The sequence below is a fragment of the Hyphopichia burtonii genome (assembly GCF_001661395.1).
Source record: "Hyphopichia burtonii NRRL Y-1933 unplaced genomic scaffold HYPBUscaffold_2, whole genome shotgun sequence".
In the NCBI taxonomy this organism is placed as follows: Eukaryota; Fungi; Ascomycota; class Pichiomycetes; order Serinales; family Debaryomycetaceae; genus Hyphopichia; species Hyphopichia burtonii.
In genome coordinates this window covers 1,871,868-1,889,556 of record NW_017963729.1, presented here as the reverse complement: position 1 = coordinate 1,889,556, position 17,689 = coordinate 1,871,868, and the positions used below count along the sequence as shown (strand labels likewise).

Genomic DNA, 17,689 nt, shown 5'->3' with positions numbered 1-17,689 from the left:
CGAGAAAAGATAGGGAAAAGAAAAAGTAGTATAAAGATAGTATTGATTGCCACTAAAAGAATCAACTTCGAATTATTCAAAGTATTAAGTGGAAATCACCATATGATAATGCGACAGAATTATTTCTATATGTGGGGAGATAACCGAGGAATTGAGGATGGGCCCGTGCACCACAGTACTATACTAATAAATATACATTTAAAAGAACCCGACTTATATAATATATACATGACGCTAGCCTATAAGATGTCTTTCAAATTAACTTGAGCAGAACCTCTTTCTAATGGTTGAGGTTGGGTGTCTGACTTCTTCCAGCCGATCATGAATATGACATTGAAAGTAGCTGGTAGACTAATGACACCATTTTCGTCTGTTTCACCGTGTAAGGTTTTATAGATTTCATTTGCAGCCAATAAAACATCTCTTGGTAAGAAATTTGATCTGGATAAGACGGCATTCTGTTCACCCATCATTTGTAAATCTTCACACACGGAAACCACATCGGGGAATCCACCCACGACTATATCTTCAGCATCGATTGTTAACATGCTGAAACCAGCCCTATTAAGTAAGGACCCAACATCATTTAAGTGAACCAAAGGTGATACACGAGGAGACATACCTCCTTTCCTTTCGAGTTCTGCTAGTTGCAAAGAAGTTCTCAATTCATATAAGGTATCACCTCCAAATAATGTCCCCATGAATAAACCATCTGGTTTTAAAACTCGATTAATATTGGCTAAGGCATTTGGTAAATCATTGATCCAATGCATTGATAAATTAGAAATGACTGCATCAAATTGATCGCTTTCTTTTAAGCATTCATGATCAAAAGTTTCTTCATCAGCTACATTACGAATTATTTTACCCTCGAACACTTCATTAAATGTTTCATTGGAATCTCTTTCTAGCATCTCTTTTGATGAATCAACCATTATATATTCCTTAATCTTGGACCTTATCGTCTTTTTATCTTTATTCAACTGTTCGGTGATTTTTACATCTGCTTCATCACCTCCTGGTGGAACTGGTGAATCCTCACATAAATTTTTCAATAAATTACCCAGATGTGCTCCAAAATCTAATACTTTATTGAAATCTCGGGTAATAAATGCTAACCTTTCGATGGTTCTAATGGCTACCTCGTCTCTTAGATATTCAACTTTTCTAGACTTTTCTAAGTCGAGTTTTGGTGATTTCGATCTTTGTTTCAATTTTGCACTTCTATCAAAAACATTGAATTGTTGTTGTTTGGCTACATCAGCTGCTGAAGTAGCAAACCACCTTCTGATCACTGGAACCCTTTTAATCATCATCTTGTCCTATGATATTCAGAGCAACTGTCTAAACTGGTGTGAAGAAGATCCACTCTTTTTTTTTTTTCTTCTTCTCTAATAGTTTTTTTTTTTTTTTGTATCTTTCAAAGAAACTAACGGCATTCGTCCATTACACTCTAGCATGCTTCAGACTATACGGCTCCGAGCCTCTCGTAGTCTTAAAGCTCGAATACAGTATAAAAAATATAATTCCTTTCATTCTTTGTCATACCGGTACAACTCCGAAATACCAAATCTGAATACTCTCACAGCTACAGTTGCAAGTTCCCCTTTGAACCATGATATTCCACCCCAAGAACTACGAAAATTGTTAATTGAAGGAAGCAAAAAAGTGAATTTGGATCCCATGTTTGAGCTATTGGTGAAATCTTCTTCGCTGAATTTGATACCAAATTTGAAAATAGTAATGGATTTCGAGGAATCAGTACTTTCTACTCGTACGAATATTATGCTTTTGAAAGCACTTCGTACTCATGCTCATGACGATTGTTCTTCCTTATCAATCAAGATTTTCTATTCACTTATGGACGACCATGCAGAAGGTAAGATCTCCCTTAGCCAAAATGAAATTGAACAGGTGTGTCAAACGTTCCTCCAATGCATTTCCAGAAGTAACAATATCACAAATCTTCTTACTTTGAAGAACTCATACCACAACTACATATCGGTTTTCAGTCATAACACTTTACTTGAAATTAGTTATTTATCTGCATTCATTCATATATCCTTCAATGCTTCAAATTTTCAAGGAGGAATTGAAATATTTGAATCTTCTTTCTTAAGCGTCACAAATCTCGAAATCGAAGGCACCCATGATCCTAGCACTGCTTTGACATACTTGCCAACAAAAAGGTTTTTGGATTTACTATGTTCGCATCAAGACTGGAACAGATTACTGACATGGTTGGAGAAAATTGACAATATTAGTGGAGATTTCATCACTCCAAAAGACTGGCTTAAATTTTTGAGCTTTGGACTTAATATTGCCAACTACAATTTGGTTAAAACAGTGTATGATCATTTCATTATGAAAGGGTTTGATAAAGGTATTACTCGTCATGATATACTTTTCGATCCTTCTATAACGAATAGTGTTACAAAGGAAAACAGAATTATAAAACTCATCAATGACGAAATAATTTTTCAAATTTTGCATATATTTGCATTAGAAGGAGATGTTGGACTGACATTGCGTTTGATTGAATCACATTATGTCCATAAGACTTTAAAGGGTGAAAGAGCATTGACTCTTGAACTTTGTATACAAATTATTGCTGCATATTGTTATTATCGATCGGCCTCCTTGCATCAGTCTGGTGAAGACGAAGACATGATTCGAGTATTGAAGGTATTGAATGGATTTGTTGTTAAATTAAAAACCAAAAACAACGCTCAAGAGCTCATCTCATATCGTGATATCACCGCTCATATGTCTCATAGGTTTTTGGAATACAAGGTCAAAGATATAAATGTTGAAAGGGCAAGTCAAAAGATAAAGAGAATTGAACAATCTATTAAAGACCTGGAAGAGAATCTAATCAATCCGGATGTTATTTTACCGAGGAAGATTAAGAATGACAACGTATATGTGCATTCTCTGGGGAACATTCTTGCAAATTTAACTATTTTAGAATCATTCATAAACAAGCATATAAATCTAATGATTGATGAAAAGTTCGACGTTGATACCGTCAAACTTTTCATTAATTGCATATTAAACCATATTAACTTACGCCAAAACTCATCCGGAATGATAAAAGCATTACTTACTTTAAAAACATTAAATTATAAGGTTGCTTCTGAGTGGCTTAACAAGGATCTGTTTGAAATCATACTTTATTCTATATCAAATTCAACTGCATCCAAATTAACTTCACTAGGATTATATCAATTTTTCAAAAGCCAGAGCTGGAGTTTGAGCCATCATCAATACATTGCATTAATCACCGCCTCATTAAGAGGAGACAAATTCAATGATTTACTTGAATATTACGTATATGAATACCTTCGAGATTATGATGGGGTTTTTGATGGTTATCTTTTAAGTATATTAAATGACATGGGAGTCCAATCACCAAGGTTTGAATCATTGAAGGAGTTTCTTCAAAAAGTCCATGAAGAAAATTTGAATCCCAGTTCGATAGACGCAGGGAACAAAAAGTTCCCAAATGAATATACATTTAATACAAAAGAACCGATTGAGATAATAGATGATGGTTCTTCGCTTGCGAAAAGGGAGTATAATCATAAACATGATATCATTGATGCTTATAATTTGAAATACGTTTTATCCATTTAGACTTGTACATTATTTTTAAATAGCTTAATATATACCAGATAGATTAATTACCAAATGACCCACAAATACCAAAACCCAGACAACACCTGAAACCAAAGAAAATATAAACAGGAAAAGACAAAACCACATAAAATCATAAAAAGAGATGAATCTAAAATCATCAAATATCATTCACAGCATTTTTCAAGTCATCATCATTAATATCGATTTTGGTAGCTTTCAGTTTTACCAATAAGTTGTTATTCCATTTCTTTTTAATTGTTTCTAAAACGCTTTTATCAGCATCGTCATTGGCAGTGTTATCAGCTAATATGTCTGGGTACTTCTTACGATGACCTAAAATAGAATCATCACCTACATTAGAAAAAGTAGACGAAAAACTACCGTTATAGGACGAGCCCAACATTGTAGAGTCTACTGCCATTCTCATGATAGTATCAACATGACAAGCAAGGTTATCTTCATGCTCGACATTATTTTCTTTATCATTTTGGTCTTCATCCTTCGTTAGTTTCATAAACTTTTGTTTATTTAAGCCACCACGGGGTTTCTTGTTACTCAGTGAATGATCATTTAAGACTGATTTTGGTGTTGATTGCAATACATTGGATGAAGACAGATTTTTTTTGGCTGATACTGAAGGAGAGAAAAAAATAGTTTTATTGGGAATAGGAGTTTTATTATTAGATGGAGTACTGCTTGGGTATTGGGAAGCCTCTTGACGGTTGGGGAATTCATCTTCATTGTTATTTCTAGTCCTCTTAATACCTTTTGTTGCAGATTCCTGAAGTTTGGATGATTTTTTAACCGGAGTCCTTTTAACGGAGGATGAGTTTGAAGATTTTTTGGTTTTTGAATATGGTAAATCGATAACGTATTCTTCTATTTTATTCTGGGATTGGCTTACTATCTCACTCATGGGGTTCTTGCCTTTGCTAAGCAGCGGACCATGGCTGAATGTCTTCAGTATTGGAATATTAGAACTAATAGGTTTTGTTTGAGCTGGACAATCTTCTAATTTGAGGTTTTTAGCCAAGAGCGCATCTCTGGGTATAACACTTGGAGAAGCAGTGGGCAAGTTCAATGAGCTAGGGTAATCGTAGCCCAAGTTAACGTCTCTATGGACCTTTGATGATTGTGGCATGGTTATCAATTCAGCAGTCAATTATCAAGGGTTTAAGAAAAAGCTGCCAAAAGAAAAACTGAAGCAAAAAAAGACTAAAAACTAAACAAAAAAAGACTTAAGCATAAAAGACGGTTAAATTTAGGGGACCTTGATTCCAATATATATGATCCGACCAAGATACGATGAGAATTGATGATTTATTGTGTATGTATTGCCCTATTCTAATTAGTTTATGATGTTTATTTATTGATGGTCTGAAAAAGGCAACCAGAGATCGAGTTCTGTTCTTTAGTGTTTTTTCGCACCAATTAGTTTTGGTATTGTTGCATTTCCATTAACGTAGAATTGGAGTCAAACAATTGAGCAACGAACAAGGCGTAGACCCCATCGTATGTATTCCATATGAAAATGAAGGGTCTGTTGCGTGCTGTTGTATTTCAATGCCATTGGCTGTTTTAGTATTGGTTCTGGCGGAGAACACTTTAATCAACCTCATTAGTAGAGGAATTGCTGATGGGAGTTATTCATACTTCGCTTGCTTTGTACTATTTTGAACACAATTGACAAGGGTTAAATGTGCTCAGTCACAATGGCCATAGCTAGGGTTCAAAGTGAAATCCGTATTAATGCACTGAATTATTTTGACGAATTATAAGCACACTTTTGTCGAAATAATGAGAAAAATTAGCCAAATATCTTTAACATCTTACACCAAGACCACATCAATACTACAAGATTGTGCTTGGACTATTCATACTGTACAAACCCTAGTTTATAGCCCATCGATTTTCTAAAAGGGAGTATTTGCAGCTATGGGGTCGTGTCCAGTCCGTCTTTTACCCGGGGTTTGCAAAATAAACAATTTAATTGGATGAGGTTTTTTTTTCTCATCGAGCATTACAAGTTAATAAAGCCAACGATATTACTGGATAAGAGTATCATGGTATATTAGATTGAATAGCGTAAATATGAATATATGATTAGTATACACCAGTAAGACGGACCTTACTGAAAACAATATTTTCACTTTTTTATTTGTCTGGAAAGGCCAACGGCATAAAAAAAAAGTGAAAACGGCATTAGGACATATGTACATGAAAAATGAAAGTTTTTCCTTTCATAAATATGTGATGAATGGATAGACCATAGTAAAGTAATGGATAAACGATATAGCAAGGTTGCCTGAGTAGAAATGAATAATTTGATCCCAAAGTAAAATTTATAATGAATAAAAAAGCAGTAGAATATGTATTTTGAAATAATGCAAATAAAATCAGCTTTGACTATCAGCCTGTTGTTGTTTCAACTGCTGAGCTTTTAGTAATCTTTCATTTGGCACTGAGTCATTACTATGAACAGCATCCATTGGACACGGTAAAAGTGAATTGGCACCAACCAATGCAAAACATAAAGCAAAAGTGGAGCTGAATATAGAGCTGGTTAACTTATTTCTTTGAGTGGACCTTAAAGCATGGAACATTATGGATATAGAAAGAAGAACCCTTTAAAAAGATCTTATAAAGATAAAGAAGATAAATAGGTGATTTTTTTTTTTAGTATCAACTCATTGTAAGGTTATTTTTCAACTTGGTAGGAGTACACGACCCACCGGAAAACCACCAAATCCAATCAGCCTTCAGATATTGTTAAAGCTACCTGTTTGGATAGAGGATGTGATACACTTGAATTACCAAGCCTACGTCTACTTCACGATAAATAAGAAGTTAATTTTTGAAAGGTATATTAATGCATGAACTAAAGTACAAAATATTTACAGGAATCGTTGAATTGAATTATTCATAAGAGGATTTTAAAAAGCTGCCTTTTTCGATTTGAAAGCCTGGTTTGAATTTTCTCTCTTGGTTGATCTGAGTGGCAGTTTTATATTCATTAACCAAATCTATCTTGACAAGTTCCTTCACTTTGGCTAAGGTATGTGCTATGCTTGGAGATACTTTATGATATATGACCTGGTTTCTTTTTCTCAATCCTAATGCCTGGATGTTCTTGCGCACCTGAGGTGGCATCCCAATGGTTGATCTAAGTTGGGTGATTCTGTAAAACTGTGACATGGTCCCTTTATGTATTGGAAGAGTAGTTATCACCGCCAGGAATCGTACTGAAAATTTTTTTGGGGTGAGGAAAGAAAAATGTCGCCGACGAACCGGAAAAGAAAAAAAAATTTTGGAAATCACCAACCGCGACATCGTGCGAGGGCACGGGCGCGCGCGACATTTATAAAACCCATCCACCAGCTGCCCCACCCGTGCACCAGGACCTGATTCCACGGTGACGTAAAAAGCTGCCAATTCGCAGTCAGGTCTTCTCCCGCAGTTTACCACCTCATGCTCGATCCCAGGTGATACAATTTCTGAAACAATTGCTAACACAATTGATGACCACCAACCTTATGCCAGGCCGAATAATGTTTTCCAAAATAGGTTTAACCCTCTGCGGACAGCTATCTCCTATATTTGCTGGTGGTCAAGTCAACTACTCGAAGTAAGGTTAGAGTTTATGTGATGTACGGGTGTTGTATGCTTTTGACAGAAGCAACGCGAAATTCCAAAACACCATTACATTGATAACCAAAACAAAAACAATGCATCAGTGGAAAGGCTCCTTTGCCAAAAGACAGGGCTTACTGACGTTACAATAAGTCGAAGAATAAAACACGGTGACCCAAGGGCCCAGTGCCCCAAGCTAAGCACCGGGACTTTGCGTAGCAAACATCCATGTTCTAGTGTTAATAAGTTGAGGTGCCTCGAGGAATGTTTGTTTGTATTTGACAAGAATGAGTTGCAAAAAAAACAAAAAAAAAAAGTAAGATAAACACCCCCTGATTTATGCTTAAGAATTGATGCACTCTAACGTTTTTAGTTATGATTCTCGAGGAATGATACTAAATCAGATACTAAGTGAATGATTTGTATGGATTTGAAACCGGGAATTGTTTTGAATTTTCCAAATTTTCAGTTATTCAACTTGAGTTTCTATTTAAAAACACAATTTCAATTTTTATTAAAATCCCGCTAGGCTTATAATTTCTTTTAAATAGGTTGAGCTTTCCTTAAGTTGATTCTTTTCTCTGATTACATATTTTTGGTTTTTTTCTTTCGTTAAATATCTTTTGATCTTTTATATCGTTCTTTTTAAAACAGTGTTAAAGGTACTTTTCTGCGTTTACTAATCGCGTCCATTCATTTATTATAACATCTCTACCACTGTTAATTTTTGATAAAAATTTCAAAGAAGTCCTTCGTTATGCGTTATTCCAAATTATTATTGATGGCTGTTTCAGTCATGGCCGTTCCTTTTAAAAGATTTGATAATTCTTCAGTTGATGCTTTAGAATCTTCTCAAAGTTCTGGATACTCAGCTCAAGTTTATGCTGCTTCTTCTGATCCAGCTGATTCTTATCAAGTTTCCACTTCTTCTGGCCCAGATGGTACTTCCACCATTACTCAACAAAAATTCATCACCGTTACTTTAGCTTCAACTACTTTAACCGTTCCAGCTGCTTCTTCAAGTGCGGTTGCTAACGCTAAAGTCGCTGCTGCTTCTTCTGATGATACTACTTCTACCATTACTGAATACCAAACCCTTACTTTAAGTGATGGTTCAACTTCTTTAAAACCAACAAATACTAAAACTACCAAGGCTGCCCTTGCTTCTCAAACTGCAGCTTCTTCTGAAATTGATACTACTTCAACTTCAACCATTACTAAATACGTTACTATTTCTGAAGCTAACGGTTCTCAATCGGTTGAAGCTGTCACCACCACCGAAACTGGTAGCTCTGAAACTGGTGATTCTGATAGCCAAGGTAAAGCTGAATGTTCTCCAGTTACCGTCACCGTTACTGCTTCTCAAGATCCAGTCACCGTCACCGTTACTGCTACTCCTTCAGCCACTGCTGCAAGTGCTTCTGCTAATTTAGCTGAAAAATTTGTTGCCTCTTCTTCCGCCATTGCCGCTTCTTCAAGTGCTGCTCCTTCTTCTGGCTTTAACTCTACTACCAATGGTACTTTCTACTCATCTGGTAACACCCTCGCTAGAGCCAGAAGAGGTCTTCTTTTTAACTTTTAAATAAGTTAATTCTGACTCCTTCTACGATTATGTTTGTTCGTTGATTCTTTTTTTTACTGTATTCTAGTTTCTGATTCTCTTTTTAACGACATTCCAGTTCTCTTCTCTATCTTGTTTTCATACCCTTTTTTTTCATCTCTATTTATATACACGAAGCTTGTCTTACTCTTTTCTCTATTTAACGTCCTTGTATCTCATACTACTGAAATACATTTTTACATATACGTCTGTCTAATTGTCTAATGTTTTCGTAATAGTATGAGAAGAAGTCGACTTCTCTACTTTCATCCTCTACTTTCATCCTCTACTTTCATCCTCTACTTTCATACTCTACTTTCATACCCTTTCTTTTATGGTGTCCTTTTGATTTTCTTGTTCAAATTTATTCAATTTTTCTACTGTTTACTTGTAGCTTCGATCGCATGTACCATTTTGCAATCAAAACAATCTTTTGAAGGGGCCCTTATTTTGAATTCGTTTAAGCAACACGATCAAGCGTGTTTAATCTTCGTACGCGTTGCAATATAAATAAATATCTAAAGACAAAGAAAGAAAGCAGAATAAAAGCAGCATCGCGCACTACCTGACTCGAATCAAATCGAAAGCTTAGAAAAACAACAACAACAACGACAGCAATAACAACACCACTAACACCAGGTCCAGTATCGAAAACCGGAGCAGAAGCACAACAAATACTTTGGGTAAGTTTCTTGTTCCAGCGAAGACCAGCATACCCCATAACTTCGTTCTATACTCTCTCGATTACCTACTAGTGGTTATTCTAGCCGCCCATGAGTTCACCACTTAAATACGATACCTCCCATATAGAGGATAAGCTATCACCCATTAAACTATCCCAATTGAACCCTTATGAGAAGAAGTCAACCCCTCCATTGAATTCCAAACCTACTCCTCCTTCAAAACTTCGTAATCAAATTATTGAAGATGATGATAATAACACTAGTCCAATCAAATTGAATAAACATCCTCATGGATTGACATCAAAACAAGAGAATCGTCGTAATACAATCCATCATATGCCTGCAATTACTCCAGTCAATCAGAAAAGTTCGAATATAAACCATGCTAATACCGTAAATCATATTAACTATTTATCCCCTCGTTTAAGCAAGATTCAACAATTAATTGATTCTCAAAGGAAAAGAGCTGCTTTAACCTTAAATTCAACTGGTCGTACTCTAAATTCTGTTAATTTGGATCCGATAAATCAATCTTTTGATGATTATTCAAGCCCTACGCGTCCACCTCAAAAAAGGAAATTTAAACAACATCAACTACATCAGCAACTTGATAATAGTGATAAAGAAAATGAAAAGTTGAACTCATCTCCCAATAGAGACCAAGACACTGATGAACATATAAATAAAATCTCTAAACTATCAACCAATGCAAATACAACCTCTGATAATAAGAGAAATTCAAATGATACATTTTTTGCCAAACATGATTTAGTTGGACAATTAAGTTCAAATCGTTCCAAAAGTAATATTCAAGATGAAAGTGACGATGACTTAGACTACGCTGAACGTAGCGACGATATATCACAAACAATGATGCCTTCTAAGAAACAAGAAATCACTGAAAATGTTAAGGAATCTGAAGAAGATCACATTACTCCTCAACGTTACACGGAGCCATTTGCACAAAGTCCGCAAACTAACCAACAAATAAGAATTAACGAAGTTTATACAAATGATGAAAACAAGCAATACAAAACTAATAAAGAAATTAATTTAGTTGAAGAAGTATCAAGCCCTTTAAAAGATCATGAACGAGAAACTTCCAAATTACCTGGTGATGAATCAGATGATGATATCGAGAATGAACCAACAGTTAATTTTTTGACGTCACCAAATTCCAAACCATATTTTTCAATTTCATATATTAATAAACTTCAAGCTGATCATGAACAAGAGGTGGAAGAATTAAGTAATTCCATTCGTGAAAAAGATGAACAATTGATGAGTTTATCAACTGATTTATTCTCAACAAATAGTCAATTTTTAAAATTTGACAGAGAAATCAAAGAATTGAAACAAAAGAATAAAAAATCTATTGCAAATGAAGAATCGTTAACCATTCAATTAAGACAAAATGAGCATGAGTTGGCATCATTAATTAAAAAGATCAAAGTGAAGGAAAACTCAATAATTAAATTAGAAACTTTAATTAAAAATGATCAATTAAAGATTGAAGAATTGAATAAATCAATTGAAGAAAAAAATCAATCGTATGAAAATTTGACAAGTGAAAATCGTACATTACAGAATCGAATTGATGAATTTGAATTTAATAATAAAGGTCATGAATTCAAATTGAAAAGTCAACAGGAAGAAATATTAGCGAAAGATAAAGAAATAAATATTTTAACCGAAGCCAATTTAGACTATAACACTAAAGTTGAAAAATTATTGAAAGAAAAGGAACAATTGTTAACCGAGAATGGAAAATTTAATACTGAATTATTAAATTCCAAAAATTTAATTCAAGATTTAGAGCAAGAAAAAGATGAAATCAATGAAAAATTGTTAACTGCTAATAATAACTTAAAATTTCAACAGGATCAAATTAATAATTTAAATAATGAAAATTTGAATAATAAAACAAAATATGATGATTTAGTGAAAGAAGTTGAAATTTATCAAAATGATTTAAATAAGTTAGAAAATGAATACGGATCAACTAATGATGAATTAGTTAACTTGAATAACTTACAAAAACAAAATGAAGATAAAATCAAACAATTAACTAATGCCCTCAATGATTCTAATGAACGTAATGGTGAATTAAATGAACAACTTAATAGTAAAATGGTGGAAAAGGGAGATTTAGTTACTCAATTAACTGATTCTCAATCAAAAATATCCAAACTAATCAAAACAATTGAAGAAAAAGATGATTTAATCATTGCAGATACTAAAAAAATTGATGAATTAGTACAACAATTAAACGAGTTATCTAATAGATCACCATCTATAAGTCCATCAAAAGAATCTCTTTCGAAAGAGGAGTACTTATCATTAATTGAAAAAATTAAATTAGAACATCAACAAAATTTAAGTGATGAAATGCAAAAGGCAAGTGATAATTTATACAGATTATACGCTAAAAAACATGAAACTAAGGTTAACGAAATTCACGACAGACATAAAAAATCAATGAAAACCTTAAACGAAGAGATTTGGAAGAAAAAATCTGAAAATGAAAGCTTACTAAAGAAATTTGAAAATTCTGAATTCGAAAAAGAACAATTACTTAAAATAATTGAAGAACAAAACGAAAAATTGGAAATGGCTTCTTTACCAAATGGTGTATCTAATTCTACCACCCCCGCTAGTTCGAGAACTCAGCAAAGGCCAATCTCAAGGAGACATCTAACTCCAAAGAAGACCAGTGGTGGTCCAACTAGAAAAAAGTTTGTATAAATAATGTATAGATGAATGTATAGATCGGCACCAAGTGACTCGGTATCTGACTCCTGCTTTGACTCCTCCCGCCTCCCGCTTCCCGGACCCGGGGCTGTCTCTGACTCGGCGCACAAAACTCCCGTACCCACGCACTTACCCTGGGTCTCATCCCGGAAAAAAACTAACCACACTCTAACACGGCAAATCTTATTACGGTTTTCTCACACTAATGGCCTTTTACTGTCCGACTTTAAAGGAGAAAAGAAGTTTTTAAAAAAAATCAAACGATGCTTAATACTTTTCTTTCATTATAGATTTATTTTTTATAGGTTGTACCATTAGATCGTGATTAAACAGTTACTTATCTTTTTATAGAATATTATGATTTCATTAAAGACCATACTGCCCAGAAGCATTCAATACCTAAAGCCCATTCAAACCCAATTGCAACGTACTTTAGCTACAGCAGATCCTTTTAATGATGGAAAGGGATCAGGAAAGGTTGAAGCAAAACCAAAAACTAAAAGACGTACCAAAACCGTCTTCTCTGATTCATTAAATAAAGGACCATCTTTCGATGACTTTATCAGTGGGAAGGCACAAGATATGGTTATCGATCCATTAGAAGCTGCCAGAGAAGGAGAACAAAGATTACCTAAATGGTTAAAAGTGCCAATTCCCAAAGGTAAATCATTTCATAGTTTGAAAAAAGATGTTCGAGAATTAAAATTAGCCACTGTTTGTGAAGAAGCCAAATGCCCTAATATTGGTGAATGTTGGGGTGGTGAAAAATCGGAAGCCACTGCCACTATTATGTTGATGGGTGATACCTGTACCAGAGGTTGTCGTTTCTGTAGTGTTAAAACAAATAGAAAACCTGCAGCTCTTGATCCAAATGAACCGGAAAATACTGCTGAAGCTATTAGCAGATGGGGGTTAGGTTATGTTGTTTTGACCACTGTTGATAGAGATGATTTGGTTGACGGTGGTGCTAATCACTTGGCTGAAACTGTCAGAAAGATTAAAGAAAAGGCCCCTCAAATTTTAGTTGAAGTTTTGGGAGGTGATTTCAGAGGTGATTTAGAAATGGCTGAAATCTTAGCTAAATCAGGTTTAGATGTTTATGCTCACAATATGGAAACTGTCGAAGCTTTGACTCCTCACGTTAGAGATCGTCGTGCTACTTATAGACAATCTCTTTCGATTTTGGAACGTGCCAAACAAGTTAGACCCTCTTTGGTTACTAAAACTTCAATGATGTTGGGATTGGGTGAAACAGATGAACAAATCATGCAAACTTTAACAGACTTAAGATCCATTGGCTGTGACGTGGTTACTTTTGGTCAATATATGAGACCAACCAAAAGACATATGAAGGTTGTTGACTATGTTAAACCGGAAAAATTCGATTACTGGAGAGATACCGCATTATCCATGGGATTCTTATACGTTGCTAGTGGTCCCTTGGTCAGATCTTCATACAAGGCTGGTGAGGCCTTCATTGAAAACGTTATTAGAAAAAGAAAGCATAACGTTGGGGAAACCCCAAGATTGAAATCTGATATCGATCCTAAACTATTATCAAAATCGCAACCCGAAGTTTAAGCCTCTACCTACTCTTAATCTAACTGCATCAATGCAATTGTATTTATTTATTATGTTTAACGAATATAATCCTTTTTTTTTTTTTTTTTTTTTTTCCCAAAATCTTTTAGTCCAATGAAATACTCGATATTAACATTACAAGACTCATTGACTCTGAATTTTTCAAAACGTTGGTCGTGAAATGATCTCTTTTTTTTTTTTTTTTTTTTTTTTTTTTTAAGAATCAATTTTCCCTTTTCTTCACTTCGTCAATCCGTATATTTGTTCCATTTTATATTATCTAATGCATCTTTCTTTGAATTGGGGTACAATACTATTGTAAGTCAGTAAAATATTCGTTGCACCCTCGATAAGCATCGCAACTAGCAACCTATAAACGAGAAGTTCGATGTTTTTAGCAGTCGCTCAACCTCCTTCAGCTATTTATATGCCTATACGTCCCAGTTGTTCATTTGCTCCTGCCTACTTCTTTAAAGTCTATATCGTCTTCAAAGGCACGCTAGTTAATGGGTTAAACCAGCGTGACCGCGTTGTAATTTTTGTTGCAAAACAAAAACAACTGCAATTCTGTTAGCACAGAAAAGTACTGAGATTTCATTTGTTTAGTTGAGTGCCAAATCGAGCAACCCATACATTTGACATGATCATCATTTTGTTTCGAAATATTTGACAAATTCACTGAAACATAACTTTATCTAACATTCAAAAGGTCAAAGGGTATAGTTTGTCAAAGTGTATCGTTTCCTTTGTGGTTCTACTGCTGTATTTCTTCTTGTTGGTTACTTCTGCAAAAAATCGTTTATAAATTCGGGTAGGTGATTCGAAATTTTTCATCCGGGGAAGTCTTTTTAATTTAGTCAATTTGGACAGTAAAACTACAGAGTATCCTTATAATTCTAAATGTCTAACTTAAAGGAGACTCTTTCCAAAGATAACGACAGTGAGGAATCGCTTATTTCTCAGTTTGAAACTACTTTGAGCATAAAACCATCATCTAATGAAGTTGCTGAGAATCATGACTTATCACTAGACCATACGGTTTTGGTTGGGAACAACTCAGTCATAAACTATACTAGGGACCAATCTATAGTTGACATTGCTGAATTAGAAGAAGAAGAACAACTTCTGGAACAGATACCTAAATTTAAAACCAAAAATAGGTATAAACTTGAACCCAAGCTAGCAGTTAAAAAGGAAGTTGAAAATACTAGAAATCCTTCCAACTCCAAATCACGTTCTCCAAGTCCATTCGTTGACTCTCAATACGAGAAAATATTATCTCCTTCTCCATTAATTGACCATTCATTAACCAGATTCACCAAATCGTTTGCTGAATTTTTAAATTCTAATCCCCATATTCAAAGAGAATCTCCCCGATTTATACATGAATCTTTAAAGACATTAGTTATATTATCTCCATATTCCGCCGAGCATGCTTTTGGACGTAAATGGGTTACCAAATCTTACTTATCCACCATTTTTGAAAGGCCGCAAAGATTATTGGCTTCATGTATTGGAGTATCCGCCGCTATAACCATGTTCCCATTCTATTATAAATTGATAAATTCAACTAAAAAAGGATCCATTTTTTCAAGTCATGTTCGTAAAATTCATGGTAAGAATTGGCCCAAAAAATTATTTGAACTTTGTATTGATTCTCATGAAAAGTTACAAAATGATGATCTAGAAGTACCAAATGATTGGAATGTTGGTGACATCTATTTGACCCCAAAGACGTTGAACGCAATTGAAGGTGTTATAGGAACAGTTGAAACGGCTGTTGACTCGCTATATGGTCAAGAAGTTGAATCAGATAACCACAACCTAGCATTTGTAGTAATTAGACCACCGGGCCATCATTCTCATGCCTGTTTACCTAGTGGATTTTGTCTTTTAAATAATGTACAAATTGGTATCGAATATGCATTTGAAAACTATCATATTTCACATTGTGCCATACTTGATATCGATTTGCATCATGGTGATGGATCTCAAGACATTTGTTGGGAAAGAGCCGGTTTCACGGGTGATTATGGTAAAGAAGATTCTGATGAAAGTGATGAAGTTAAACAAAAAAATCCCCGTGATGATTACGGTAAAAGATTCGCTACTTATCCAAAAGTTGGATATTTCTCGTTACATGATATTAAATCGTATCCAACGGAATTGGGATATGCAACTAAAGAAAATATCAAGAATGCATCTACATGTATAATGGATCATGATTTAAATATTTGGAATGTCCATTTACAAGGTTGGAAAACTGAAGATGAATTTTATAAACATTACAAAACTAAATATGTTTCAATTTTGAATCGTGCCAATCAATTTTTAAATAATGCTAAAAAGGAATACGATTTGGAATACCATGGATATTTAAACGACTTGGCAAAATACAATAAATATTTATTGAAACCTCATTTATACAACCAACCAGTTAAAAAGCCACAACCACCTCTTCCTTTCAAGCCCTTAATTGTGGTCAGTGCTGGGTTTGATGCATCAGAGTATGAAAATCCTCAAATGCAGAGGCACGGAATCAATGTTCCAACATCATTCTACGCAACGTTCTCTAAAGATGTTGTCAAATTAGCAAATATTCACACCAGTGGGAAAGTGATATCCTTTTTGGAGGGAGGTTACTCCGATGGAGCATTAACTAGTGGGATATTTTCCCATTTGATTGGATTAACCTCGACTGCAAATTCTTTAACTTCTCCTTCCAGGAATTCTTATGGCAGTGATGACTCTCACGATGAGGGTGTCGATGATGTGTTATGGAATCCTACTTGGGGCCACGAACAAGTAATGAAAGAATTAGTCAAAGGTTGCAAAAGAACTTGGACTCCTTACAAAAACCCTAGAAGTGACGTGACAGTTTGGGCTAATGAAGTAATTAAACTAGGTAGATCCATGATGCCTAATGCTATCTTACCAGCCAATTACATCTATCATTACCAAGAACCCGAGCCAACGACCTTGCTGAAAAAGACAAGATCAGTATCACCCGAACTAATCGACGGCAATATAGTGAGCCATAAAATCATTAAAGAAATCATGGATAGTGAAGGTAATATCGTGGAATACTCTCATAGTCCTTTGAAAAAGGACCCTGATGATAATAGAAGAATCATGCGTCATACCAGGTCTTATTATAAGAAATTGAACAACAATGATGAAGCCCCAACAGATAATTCCAAATCACAATTGACAAGCAATTCTACATCGTCGAATCGCAAGCAGGCCTTGAGGGAGGCCATACTGCAGCCAATTCCCGATGTCAAGTATAAATAAAACTACCCTGTATCTTTTCTAATTAGTGGCTGTTGTCCGTGTTGATGAAAATCATATTTTGCAACTCTTTTTGTAAATAGAATATATTGCATCCAATTGCCATGTTCTAAGACGTAGACCAGCCCTAAAGATCTAGCGCTGTTTCACACTCCGATACGCTCCCCTTAATCGCACAATAAGCTTTCTATTTCTAAGCTACCTCTAGATATATAACAATCCTGTTTGTTTGTCTCACCAGGTATTGTCTCCGGTTGTGTTGAGATCAGAGAATTACTGACGACTCGCTAACTACAGTTACATCACCACACACGGCCTGCGCTTTGCCATGCAATTGCTCTAAGCATGGGCCTGTTCTGCCCCTGTTCTTCAAGCTCGGTGTTTGAGTTTCTTCACATCTTCACCGATCTGACCAGCCAGTCCAAACAAGCTTAGATTTATGCTGAACGCGTTTTTGTTGGTGTACAAAAATTGGCAAAAGCCTGGAAAAAAAGAAAAAAACAACCAAAACTCA

At 34.9% G+C, this 17,689-nt stretch overlaps 9 protein-coding genes across 9 annotated transcripts; 5 read left to right on the top strand and 4 right to left on the bottom strand.

Moving 5' to 3' along the window:
* Positions 1-206: 206 nt before the first annotated feature.
* Positions 207-1,350, bottom strand: HYPBUDRAFT_152342 (uncharacterized protein). Its single transcript, XM_020220966.1, has one exon. It carries the CDS (start codon positions 1,314-1,316, stop codon positions 240-242), a length of 1,077 nt encoding a protein of 358 aa, XP_020078264.1. The 5' UTR covers positions 1,317-1,350; the 3' UTR covers positions 207-239.
* A 178-nt stretch (positions 1,351-1,528) lies between these two features.
* HYPBUDRAFT_121541 (uncharacterized protein) lies at positions 1,529-3,357 on the top strand (the record flags this gene model as incomplete). Its single annotated transcript, XM_020219264.1, has 1 exon — positions 1,529-3,357. A coding segment is annotated over exon 1 (1,674 nt), but the record flags the coding sequence as incomplete, so codon positions are not given.
* Positions 3,358-3,796: 439 nt separating this feature from the next.
* HYPBUDRAFT_156169 (uncharacterized protein) lies at positions 3,797-4,780 on the bottom strand (the record flags this gene model as incomplete). Its single annotated transcript, XM_020222177.1, has 1 exon — positions 3,797-4,780. One exon carries the CDS (start codon positions 4,778-4,780, stop codon positions 3,797-3,799), a length of 984 nt encoding a protein of 327 aa, XP_020078262.1.
* Positions 4,781-6,077: 1,297 nt separating this feature from the next.
* Positions 6,078-6,242, bottom strand: HYPBUDRAFT_92331 (uncharacterized protein; the record flags this gene model as incomplete). The annotated part of the gene is made up of 1 exon (XM_020223894.1): positions 6,078-6,242. A coding segment is annotated over one exon (165 nt), but the record flags the coding sequence as incomplete, so codon positions are not given.
* A 313-nt stretch (positions 6,243-6,555) lies between these two features.
* MRPL33 (mitochondrial 54S ribosomal protein uL30m) lies at positions 6,556-6,834 on the bottom strand (the record flags this gene model as incomplete). Its single annotated transcript, XM_020218328.1, has 1 exon — positions 6,556-6,834. One exon carries the CDS (start codon positions 6,832-6,834, stop codon positions 6,556-6,558), a length of 279 nt encoding a protein of 92 aa, XP_020078260.1.
* Positions 6,835-7,888: 1,054 nt separating this feature from the next.
* PGA54 (Pga54p) lies at positions 7,889-9,077 on the top strand. Its single transcript, XM_020220965.1, has one exon. The coding sequence runs from the start codon at positions 8,066-8,068 to the stop codon at positions 8,849-8,851; it is 786 nt and encodes a 261-aa protein (XP_020078259.1). The 5' UTR covers positions 7,889-8,065; the 3' UTR covers positions 8,852-9,077.
* Positions 9,078-9,510: 433 nt separating this feature from the next.
* On the top strand, positions 9,511-12,479 carry HYPBUDRAFT_239197 (uncharacterized protein). The gene has a single exon (XM_020223241.1). The coding sequence runs from the start codon at positions 9,643-9,645 to the stop codon at positions 12,295-12,297; it is 2,655 nt and encodes an 884-aa protein (XP_020078258.1). The 5' UTR covers positions 9,511-9,642; the 3' UTR covers positions 12,298-12,479.
* A 181-nt stretch (positions 12,480-12,660) lies between these two features.
* LAB5 (putative lipoate synthase) lies at positions 12,661-13,884 on the top strand (the record flags this gene model as incomplete). Its single annotated transcript, XM_020218337.1, has 1 exon — positions 12,661-13,884. One exon carries the CDS (start codon positions 12,661-12,663, stop codon positions 13,882-13,884), a length of 1,224 nt encoding a protein of 407 aa, XP_020078257.1.
* Positions 13,885-14,784: 900 nt separating this feature from the next.
* HOS3 (histone deacetylase) lies at positions 14,785-17,178 on the top strand (the record flags this gene model as incomplete). The annotated part of the gene is made up of 1 exon (XM_020220072.1): positions 14,785-17,178. One exon carries the CDS (start codon positions 14,785-14,787, stop codon positions 17,176-17,178), a length of 2,394 nt encoding a protein of 797 aa, XP_020078256.1.
* Positions 17,179-17,689: the final 511 nt, after the last annotated feature.